The 12,077-nt window shown below is 38.4% G+C and overlaps 1 protein-coding gene across 2 annotated transcripts in view; it reads right to left on the bottom strand.

Annotated features, from left to right (window-relative positions):
- CPB1 (carboxypeptidase B1 (tissue)) overlaps nt 222–12,077 on the bottom strand; it is a 44,566-nt gene continuing 32,710 nt past the window's right edge. Inside the window, exons 10-11 of one of the 2 annotated variants that reach the window (XM_021068540.1) lie at nt 2,311–2,395; nt 222–588 (exon numbers count right to left, since the gene is read on the bottom strand). In XM_021068540.1, the coding sequence (XP_020924199.1) occupies nt 401–588; nt 2,311–2,395 (273 nt within the window). In that variant the 3' untranslated portion in view covers nt 222–400. 2 annotated transcript variants of the gene reach the window in all.

The following is a 12,077-nucleotide window of genomic DNA, read 5'->3' as shown; positions in this document are numbered from 1 at the left end:
TCTATACCACATTTTACAATCCTAAATTTCCTCTTATATTTCTTTTTCCTTATCAGGTCCCCACTATAATGTTGCATCTTTGTACTCTGCCAGGGTTGGCCAGTACTCCAAGGACTTTAAAAGCTGTATGGCTGAACTACATCATCAGTTGTGCATGGCATGCTTCGTTGTTTGTTTACTCTTCCCCCCCCCCAAGTAAGTAGATAATCTGCAGGTTTTTTAATTATAGTGATTCTCTTTTATTATGATCAGTAGTAAAGATCCAGGTAGTTTAGAAGAACCAGGAGCTTAAAAGAAAGATTAGGATCTGGAAAACATCCAAGCAAACAAAAGTAGGAATTCAAGATAAGAAAAGAAACCAGGAGTCAACATTTAGAAATAAGGCTTTTAGCACTCCAGACTAGTACAGATGTCCCAGGACATAGTTAGTAACATATTTGATCGCCAGCATTGTTTCCTCACAGGTTGCCTGGATCTGGGATTCAGGGAGGATAAAACCATATCTGCCTTTATCCCGGAGTTCAAAGGTGAAGGAATATTTGATTCCTTGGTCATAAGCCCAGTCATCAGAGCCCCCAGCAGCAGGATCTGAAATGAGCAGACAGAAGAGAGAGAGAGAAAAAAAAAAAAAGTTTAAATCTAGAAGGAGATTAAAAAAACCTATTAGCTTTCTTTTATAATTACTAATGTTTCCCTGTACTAAATAACATGGGGAGATGGATTTTCTAGTGAACTGAATCATGAAAGGTATGAGGGCTATTTTAAAAATTAGTCCAGTCTTACCTCTAAGTCTCCTTAGCGGGAGTGATGTGTTTAATACCCCAGGAAGAATGTAGTTTGTAATATATAAACTTCTCAGTGTGCTTATATGCTGTAGTAAATGATGCTATGCAGTGTGTAATTTGTTTACAAAGTATATACGTTTCTGGGAAAAGAATGCATATCTCCTGGAAAAATAAGGAAAACTGCATGATGATTGATGAGAGAAAAGACTCTAAATCCTCCTAAAACTGTACTGAATGATGAAATTGGAGCAGCTTGAGGGCAGGGCTTCATTTTGTGCCTTCATTTTATTTCCTCAGGGTCTGGCATATGGCCTGGCATAGATTAGATATTCTCAGTTATTCATTCAATGACAGTTATGATGTCATTCATTTATTCAGTCACATGTTTGTTCAATCATTCATACATTTATTAAGTCAACAGTTGTATAGCTCTCATTGAGCAGCAGGCCATGTGCTCAACACTGGAGATGCCAGGACAAAGAAAGGGCACAGCCCTTGCCCTCCAAGGGCTTACAGTATAATGGAAAAAGAAACCTCTTTGAACTAGCCTGAGTAAAACTGACAAGAAGTTGACAATATATGAATACAGGGATTATTTCTGATAGAGTCCACTTAAGAAAATAGTATAGCCCATATGATATAGGTAAGTTTAATAAAGGATAAGAAAACAGAAAACTATATTCTTCATGAGCTGTAATAAAACCCTTAGGATTGGAGCCTCTTTGAATTAGAGGCCCCTTGATAATGAAACTGGCCTTTTATTCTTGTATTTCTGCCCATTTAAGACCTGGAGCAGAAAGAAATCATGCCAAGGCAAATATATGTAGAAATTTGAAGATAGGACCTGCACAATTTGCCTGGCTGGTGAAATCCAAACTACAGCATGGAAGGCTCTGGGGTCCAGCCCCTACCTAACTCTCTTGCTGCTTGTATCCCTTGAAAGTAGTTTGAGCTTGAAGTAGCCCTTTGAACCTGCAGTCTGTTTAGCCAAGACAACCTTCTCTCTATTGCTTTCCTCTGGCAGTTGTCCTTCCAGATAAAACTTCTGTGTCATCATCCTGGGAAATCATCCCTGATACTGTGGGAGGGGTTGGTTAGTCTTTGGGTGTGCTCTTTTCTTGTGCATCCTTCAGTCACTGCATTTAGCACCTGTATGACAACTGACATTTAGTTTTCTTGTTTCCCTACTGTGGGTTCATTGACAGTTGCTCTGGTCCCCATCCTCCTTTCTTCTTCCCTCTTGCCTTCTCTCCATCCTTCCTTCCTTTATCCCCTTGCACCCGCCCGTTAAGGATCTGGCACATGGTAGATGCTCAATAGATGTTTACAATGTTTCTGTGGGTTGAAAGGGATAACTCCCCCCCCCCTTTTTTTTTCTGAGCAGAAAACTTATGACATATTTTATTAAAAATTTACTATCAGGCAGTAGCCACATGCTTTAAATGACAGAAAGGAAAGACTCTGGGAACCATTTGTTGCCTTTTAGGCATGTGGATTCTATTATGGTTCTGAAGCCAAGACTCACAGATTGTTGTAGCTCCTGGGCCGTATGTGTACTTGGTGCCATACAGTGTAGCAAGTTCTTTCACGGCAGCCTTAGCCAGGTTATTCTGCAAAACAGCCAGCAGTAGGTGAGTGAAAGCACACACTGACAAACACATTATTTTTACATCATTGGAGATACGTAGTTCACATTTCGGATTAGTGGTTTAAACTTATTCAGTTCCCATCCCCATTTTCCAGCTAACTTAGTCATAGGATCAAGTGATTCTTGTTGGAGGATGTCTTCCCTATCGCCCTCTGAAAGCACTCACCCTGAGCCTCTTTTTGTCACACACAGAATATGTCCTATTGTGTCAATACTATTAGCTGCCCTCTGAGTTCTCCGTGACTTTTTCTGTGCTTTATCTCAGTGTCCCCCATGCTTAGCCCAGGGCTTGCTACTTGGTGGTTACTTAGTAACGATTTGTTAAAACTCTGAGGATAATTAGTAGTCTTCTTATCCTACTATTTGAGAATTAGGTCCTTATGTTTATTTTAAATCATTGGTGCAGTAAAATCTTGGTCCTAGCTCTAAGTTCTGTTTTAGTCAGAGGACAGTCTTTTACTTTCTTTTTAATTTACATATAATTTAGTTGCTCTTTTTTTCCCTGGAATTCTTATTTAGGTCTGTTAAACATTTTTCTTAGTTCAGGCTAGAGAAATGAGGCTGTAATGATCTGTAACTGTCCCAGATATCATATTTATTGACATAGTAAAATGTCACTGCATATGAAGAATTAGATTATATCTAAGGATTAGTTTGGCAAATCTGTCTTGTTTCTGGAGCTTGTGAGAAAAGCAGGAGGCAAGAGGTCTTTATGGTTGTGCAAAGATGTTGCCTAACTATTACAGGCAGACAAACAAAAACCAAATACATGCAAAATAAACCTAGACAAAATGATGCAAAAACCACCTGAAAATATGGCAGGTTATAAAGCCAAGATTAAGTCATGATAGGATTATATGAGTTGGGGCAGGAGTGTTAGAAACCATTCATATGAATGTTTGGACAGTCAAAGCAACATTCAGTGATAGCATAAAAATACTTAAGGATGGACAGTTCTAAGGAAGAGTGGTAGTTCCAGCGTGGAAGAGATTTTATAGGGGGCATTTATTTCATTTCAAAATGCAGAACATTTGAATTCTAGAATTTAAAAAAAAACTAGTGAGTATTAACTTACGTGTTTTTTTCCCTTAGAAGCAGCAGCATCGCCTTTTCATCAGACCTGCTTACCTCCCCTAACCCTATATCCAGCTTCTCAAGGAGAAGGGCTCTGTGCCCAACTCCTCCCTGTGCCATAATCTCCATAGTGTCTGCTAACATACTGTCTATTTAACTGAATCACTTGGAAAGCAAGGCTTGGCTGAGCTGTCTAGAGAATACAGATTTGTGAATCTGATTGTTTACTCCAAGAGAATTAGCCGTAATTCATTCTGGCTATGAAACTAGCTATATTTCATACTTTGGCATCATGACAGTCTTGTGCATAATGCCTGGAAGGCTGAGAGGTTGGTGATGACATCAGAATAATTCTGTTTTTACAAAGTAGCAACTTCCCTTAAGCCTCATTTTAATATTAAAACCAGTTCAGTAAATCTCTTAAGTCTAATTGATGAGAGCATGGCTGTAAGACTCCAAGGATTTCAGCTCCCAAACAGTTTTGAAAATTTAAAAGGACTTGTAAAACTTAAATCGTGATTTTCTGGTTTGATCCACTGAAATGATGCAATCAGTTTCTTAGAACTAACTTATTATTCTTAGAGTTTTGGAGCAGTAACTTGAACATTTTAGGGTTTTATTACCCTTTTTCCAAACTGGTAAGCTAATATTTGCCTCCACATACTGGATGGAATCTTTACTGTTGTGATGTAGAGGTATTATTTCTATCATTTAGTCTTATTCTAATCAACATACTAGAGCAAGATCTTCACTCCACCCTTTAGTATGGGGCCTATAGCTGATTGAAATCGGAATAATCCATAAACATTGCATAATGTTCAGAATAGATTTCAAACCATCTTTCAGAGATGTGAAACATAGTGAGGTACTAGTACTTTTGGTAGATAAACAGCATGTTTCCTACTATTCTACAATCTTTTTTTTCTTTTTAGGGCCACACGCATGGCATATGGAAGTTCCCAGGCTAGGCGTCAAATCAGAGCTGCATCTGCAACTTACACCACAACTGATGGCAATGTTGGATCCTTAACCCACTGAACAAGACCAGGGATGAAACCCACATCTTCATGGATCCTAGTCGGGGATTGTTAACTGCTAAGCCATGAAGGGAACTCCTCTACATTTTTTTTTTTTTTTAACTTTCCATTCATCCAAGGAAATTTCTAGTTACTTATTTTCTGTAAGGTAGAACCTCTGATCCTAAAGAACTCTTACTTCTTCCCTAGCTACCCTCCATAGGTTTTTTTTTCTCTTCTGTTTTTATCCTTTTATGCCTTGAATTCTTACTTTTAGTTAGTAGAAATAAAATTCTCAGTTGCAGGCATGTAATGTGCAGCACGTGACTATAATTAACAATACTGTACTGTATAGTCGAATATGGTTCTGAGAGTAGGGCTTTAAGGTTCTCACCATAACAACAAAATGATAATTGTGTGAGGTACAGGCTGTGTAAACTACCTAGGTAAACATTTTGTAGTATATGTGTATATCAAATCATCACATAGTACACCTTAAATTTACACAGTACTATATGTCAATTATACATCAATAAAAATGGATACAAAGGAAATATGATTCTTTAAGATTAGTTCTAAATGTAAGAAGTTATGAAGTCTAGATGCGATTTAAGACAAGATCATTGTCATTATTTGTTGACCTCCCATGTATCAGGTGACTTTCAAGTCTCCGGTATCTCTATTGGTGTACATAATATTTGAGTTATCTGACAAATTGAAGGGGCTTACTCATGATCTGTTATCTTTTTATCATTTTGTCATAACTACCATTAGAGCCTCATAAAAATGGTTATTTTGCCTTTCCTCAAAGCGATAACCAAGTTCTTTCTAAGCCTTCAGAGACATCATTTGGAAACAGTTACTCTGCCTTTGATGCTGAAGCAATATGTCAGATTGTAATTATTCTGTTCCTATCACTGGTGCCCAATGAAGGAGCATTTAGTTTGTGCCTCAGCCTTGGCTCTCCTTGTCCTCAGTTTCCCTCTCATTTTGGTTTCTACCTCATCACTCATACACTGAGCATCCGCTCATCACATCTTTCAGTGGATCTCTCACCCTCTACTGAAGTCTAGCCTCCTCTCTTGACATAAAGAGTCTTTGTGAGTTAGTTCCTACCTTCTCTCTCAGGCTGCATCACTTGCTGTGCATCCCCATGTTCCTTCCAGGCCAGGTTTCCCTGAACCACTTTCTGTACCTTCCCTGCCTCTTCTTGCCTCCATCACTCTAGGTATCTTTCTCCCTTCACTGGAATCCTCTTTCTCTCTTTATTCCCAAAGAGAATTGCTATTGTTCTTTTACATTCAGTCTAAATGTCACCTTTGCAAAACTGCCCTAATTCTCTTAGGGAGCAGTGAGCCCCTCTTCTTTGTGAGGGGTCCCACCTCTATCAGAGTTCTTGTCATTCTATACTGTAACCACTTGTTTTTGTATCTCTTTGCCCTTCAGGTGAGCTCCTGATGGGTGGGAAGGGAGACTTGGCTATTCATTTTGTATCCTCAGCAGATTGCATAACACTAGCACATGGCTGATTGATTGTGTCTTATCCTAGGGCTTCAGATAGGTCTGATTTGGATGGAGATGCAGAGTGCTGAGCTCTGCAAAGGCTGTAACCCCCTCCCCCAAATGGAGACTGGCGATGCTTGTGGGGAGGGTGGCAGTACTGTGTAGTGATAACTAATGAGTTACCACATTTAGACCTTGACCTCTATTGTGCATTTTACTTATTTCCATTAATTAAAAAAAAAAAAAACAAGTGATGTCTGTGGATCCTTTCTCTTAGCCCCTTTGAGGCCAAGGATCAAAAAAGTCAGAACAGGCATTAATCAACCAACCAAAATATCATATTTTAAATTCCAATTACCATAACAAAAATCCATGGAATCAGTGTGGGTCTTTTCTTTTCAAGAGTTCAAATATTTTTACAAATCTTACTCATTTATCTTCCCAAAATTATCTGTCCACATTTCATCAACACAGAATTTTCTAGAGAATGGAATGCCATGTGAGGCAGCATGCTTGATGGGACTGTTCCAACCAAGCTGGGTGAATGACCCCTGCCAGGAATGGTGGAGAGAGAAGTGAGTCCTGCATTTGCTAAAATACTAGAGAGGTAACTCCTTTTCCTTGTACATTTCTGTAAAAAAGGACTAAGACAGCTGACAAAAGATTGGCAGAAACAATAGCACATCAGAGAGCATGGTCCATGTCTTGAAACTCTAATTAAGGGCACTTTCTATATATCCTGTTATTTGAGGGACATCTTATATCCTTGCTCAGTGGGTTCAAAATAAGAACTAACATTTACATAAAACCTTAGACTTTACAAAGAGCTCTTGATAAGAGCTAGATATTTTTATCCCCATTTTACAGATAAAAGAACTGAAACTCAGAGAGGATAAAAGAACTTGCCCAAGGGCATGCAGCCCCATAAGTGGCTGACTTGAGCTAGGTTCTTCTTGCTTTAAATCCTGTGCTCTTTTTCACTTCTCCTTGTGGCCTTGGAATACTTCAAAAGAAGTGTTGCTAGAGCTGGTTTTACCAATTGTAAAGAACAGAAGGAAGCTAAATATAAATCAGCCTCAGAGAAAACTTTGCTTTCAGTCAAGGCCAAACATGGCCAGCCTTTATTAATCCTTAGATATGAGTTTCCTACCACGTCTTATGCATGTTCTCTTTTGTCACCTGTTTTCTTAAAAAGAGGCCTTGGTCATAGAGCAAAAGACAGAGAGTCTAAAATGTCACATCTAACTCAAAGCCCAAGAGACAAAGGACCAACTAGTGTAATGTTTCCCCAGGCTCTGAGCTCCAGGGGGCTGGTGAGATGAATAAGGTGAGGGTGATCTTTTCCACTGACCTGCATTCCCAGGTAACATGTGATCTGATCAGGAAGCCCCTGTCTCATGACTGTGCTTATGGTCCGCATTGCAACCTCCATGTACACAACCAGTGCCATGACAGCAGGAGCTGACTCTTCTAATCTTCCACTGGTTCATTATTACAGTACAAGAAAACAAAAGCCCCAAACGGACTGTAGGATCTAAACAAATTCAAAGGAAATTTTCTTCAGAACTTCATTTCTAACTCGAAGTTCTGAGTTTAACCATCTCTTGGGTGAATACATGTGATAATGGAAGCATCAAAATGATCTTTAACTGCAGTCTGTGATAATGGGTAACTTATATACCAAGGGACCAATGAGGAATTTAACGATTATAATTTTGGAGCAAAAGGACAAGCCCCCAAGGCCTTCAGACAGGGACTGAAGATAAAGCCTTTGGGATTTTAAAAAAACAAATGTGTTTCTGTGATAAAAGAGGAGAGTAAACAAGTGCAGACTCTGGCTGCAAAGCTGTGAGGTGAAAAAAAAGGTGAGGAGTTGGGGAAGGCCTGCCTTAGGAGAGCAGAATCTGTCTATCCTGGCAGACCCCTTGGGGAGCATGGCAGTGCTTTCACAGATATAAACCATATGTTTTCTTTGGCTGATCTGCATATATATATTTCTGAGCTCTTTAAAATTCAATTAAAATGTGAAGCATGAGTCAGCTGAAGTTGCAAAGTCCAGATTTTTTTTTTTTTTTTTTTTTGGTGGCAATAGTGCTTCTTTCAAATAAATGTTTTTTTTTTTTTTTTTTTTTTTTTTTTTTTTAAAGCTCTCTATAATGGGGATGTTCAGCCTCTCTTGCACTTTAGATGTGCAGAAAATTTTAAACTATTTGTGAGGAGGTGTAAATCCTGTGAAAGCCAGGGACCTTTGGCCAGGATCGAGGCTCTTCTTATCTTTGTTTAAGGCAGAGTTTCTCAACCTTGGCACTTTTGACACATGGGCTGGATAATCCTTTGTTGTGGGGGCTGTCCTGTACATTGGAAGGTGTTTATAAGCCTCCCATGACCTCTACCCATTACATTCCAGGAGCACTCCCACAGTTACGACAACCAAAAACGTACCCCCAACATTGCCAAATGTCCTCTGGGAGAACAGAAAGGGGCAAAAGTTAGCCTGAAGGAAAGTCGGATAAAAGACATAGTTACATTAAAGAAGAAAGTATTTCAGAGAAGAAATTAGAAAGGAAGACAACTGGTTTTGAAAGTGCTCTGAATGCCTTATTCTCTGCCAACAATAGTATAAGTGCCTCCTAAACACCACTGCTAGGTCACTCCAGCTAAAAAATCACACTTTACCTGTAGGGTTGTTAGATTTAGCAAAGGAAACAGAATATCCCAGTTAACTTAAATATCAGATAAACAATAATGCTTTTCCAGGATAAGTCTGTCCCATGAGATATTTGGAATGTACTTAACCCTAAAAATTATTTGTTGCTTATCTCAAATCGGATCTTACTGGGAATCCTGTATTTGACCTGGCAATCCTTTTGACCAAATCACTGGCTCTAAGGCCTGCTGTGACTTTCATTCTGATATTCAAGCCCCTCCATAATTTGGTTACCTCACTCCCACTCTTCCCACATGAGAACACTCATAACAGCCTGCCCCCCTTCCATGGCCTTCCTCAGCTCCATTTTTCAGTCCCACCGTTGCACATTTGTTGCCTCTTCTCTCTGACTAAAATGCTCATTTCCTTCCTTTGTCACCTACATTCTGTTCATCCTTCAAGGCTCTGAACAACTGTATGTCCTCCCTGTAACCTTCACTGAATAGCTTCATCACACGTTGTTGTTTCCTGCCCTGAATCTCTGCTACAACGATTTCCCTAGTTGGAGATTTCCAATTCTGTACTTCCCTTGTGTGGTTTCTGATATCCAAGTCTTGCCATTTCAATATGATCCTGCATTCTCAGTGGCAGGAACTGTGGTTTATACAGAGCACTTAATAGGTGCTCAGTGGAATTTCTGGTAATTGCCTGATGAATCATGTATTATTGATCAGGCTCTGTAGAAGAATGTCAACAGACCAAGAAGCCACTTAAAATGTATAGTGGGAAATCAGCAACCAGTTTCTCTAATTCAAGAAACTCTGTAGTTGTCATTTAAAATTTTTTTGTCTTATAAGTGAGATTAGAAATTTTGAGAAAATTCCTGAAGTAAATCTTTTGTGCCTCAAGTCCCTCTGCCTTAGTTGCTGAAAGCCTGCCTGACAGAGGGACTGTGACCTTGTTACTCTTGTTATTAGGCAGAGACATGGTGACAGCTGTGTTTGAGTGTGCACATGGCCCTGCAATTGTCCACCTCCTAATCACAATATTTCCTCCCTCTGATTTTCATGTTTATCTCTAATCATGGTCTTGCTTTCTGCTTACATGCTTGGGTGGAGCAGTGGGTTTCTATCTTAGTAGCTCATTAACTAAAATTTTGAGAATTAGTAAGGTGTACTTGACTAGAAGGTGTTAGATTTTAGAAATGGATCTCTTTCTTTAGGTAAAGTTGAATAATTTTTCAGAAATTATTAGACTTTCCTATTTCTACTGATATATATATATATATATATATATCCATGAAAGTATGGGCCAGACTTATAAAGACTGGGCCCTGAGAAGTCAGGGATATTAGCTGACCAGTATAAATATTTAGCAGTGTTCAGGGTCAGAGGGTAATAATGATGTTGGGATAAAATAATTGATGAATGGTCTTTTGCGGACTAGCTTCATGGAGTACCAAATATGTACACAAATATGTGTGTGTATCTTTGGAAATTGGGCAGGATCTTCAGTATCCAATAGTTCCAGGCCCAAGGCTGCCTCTACTATGGGTGTTGGCTCAGCAAAGCCTTCATTATCTCAGTTCAAAATGAAGCAGAGCCAGAGAAATTCCAAGATTTCCATCTGTGAAGCTCTATGCTTCTAATGTAGAAACTTAGTGATAGATGCATGCCTTGGATCAGCACCTTTGTGTAGTGTCCATCACATGGAATGTAGCTTTCCATTTGGACAGTTTGGGGAATGGGTCAAGATACTTAGTTGATCAGTCTTTATTCTGGGCTCCTGCTTTTGAACTTAGAAATGGTATTATGATAATTATTGTTATTAACAGGGCCATGTAGGCATGTTTAGGGGGAAAGTAGACCAAAGATTGGGAGCTTCTCTATGGTCAATAAAGGCAGAGATATGGATAAGTTTGGGAACTTTTCAACTATATCTCCTAGGTTTGTTTCCTCTGATGATGAAGAGGTCATATAATTCAATATTTCATTACCTTTTAGAATTTTGAAAATGTAAGTATATTCTTTTTCTGTGCCTTAAAATGTCCCTTGAAGATAGTGGTAGCTTTATATTGAAGAAGTCAGCACTATAACTGGGTGGTTCATGAAGCCATTAGAAACTCACAGTGCACTTTGTAGTCTTTCTTTAAATAATACAGTGTATGTAAAAGCAATTTGCAATCAGGAAAGCATTATGTATGTCAGATACACTTATGATTCCTCAAACTTTTTACTCATCTGCTGAAGGTATATTTTTTGACAGCCTTTGTAATCCATGCTATTACTTCTGTACTTTTACTTCGCTGGTCTTTTGCATTCCCATATCTGCCTTTCTCCCCACAGAAGGTTGTTTCATGATGAGTAATTGTCAGGTAATCTACATATAAGTTCTTTCATAAATGAAGCTGTATACATTTTTATCATGACTCACGTGTCAAAGGATTGCTGCTTCTAGTATGTCCTAAATTTGGACCCAGAGTGCCAGTGTTAACTGTACAGACTAATTTGCTTCTGATTATTTCATTGTAGCTTTTTTTTTGCTATAAACATGACCTTATCATTTTATAGATATAAAAAATAAGAATTAAAATCTATATAAGACAAAGTATGCTTTGCATTCCTTTAAGAAAATTTGAGTTTTCTATAATGTGATATGGTGCCAATAATTCATCTTATTAATCTTTTACTATCTTTTGTTTTCTACAGTGGAGTCACTTTTCTAATTGAGAATTAATATGGAGGCACTAGATTTGGATGGAATATTGATCTTTCTAGATCAAGACTTTTACCTTTTTGGAGTTCCTGTCAATGGCTCAGTGGTAACATCTGACCTAGTATCCATGAGGACATGGGTTTGATCCCTGGCCTTGCTGTGAGCTGTGGTGTAGGTTGCAGACGGGGCTCAGATCCCACGTTGCTATGGCTGTGATATAGGCCAGCAGCTACAGCTTAGATTCGACCCCTGGCCTGGAAACTTCCATATGCCACGGGTGTGGCCCTAAAAAAATAAAAAAGACAAAAACAAAGCTTTTTACCTTTTTAAAGTGATATCTTCATTACAAATAAAAACCCTGAAAAAGCCAATATTTTTCTTTTCTAGATACTCAGATTCTCTTTTGGCAATATGTATATTTGTAATAATACTGCAGTTATTAATTGTTAGAGCAAAATGTGCTTAGAAAATAAGTTAATTGGATTTAAATAAGAAAAAGATTGAAAGGATCTCTAGTTAACCATCTAAAAGGGTTAAATTGCTCTGGAGTACCAAACTAACTTTAGATCCCTAATGAATCAAATAATCAAATAACATGCAACTTAGATTTTACTGATGGCATCTAATGTTTCTTTTAGATTAGGCTAAAGTTTAATCACAGAGAAAAATTAGAAATTAAAATAACTTTA

Source organism: Sus scrofa, chromosome 13 (genome assembly GCF_000003025.6).
Source record: "Sus scrofa isolate TJ Tabasco breed Duroc chromosome 13, Sscrofa11.1, whole genome shotgun sequence".
NCBI lineage: Eukaryota > Metazoa > Chordata > Mammalia > Artiodactyla > Suidae > Sus > Sus scrofa.
This window is presented reverse-complemented; position numbering and strand designations above follow the sequence as displayed.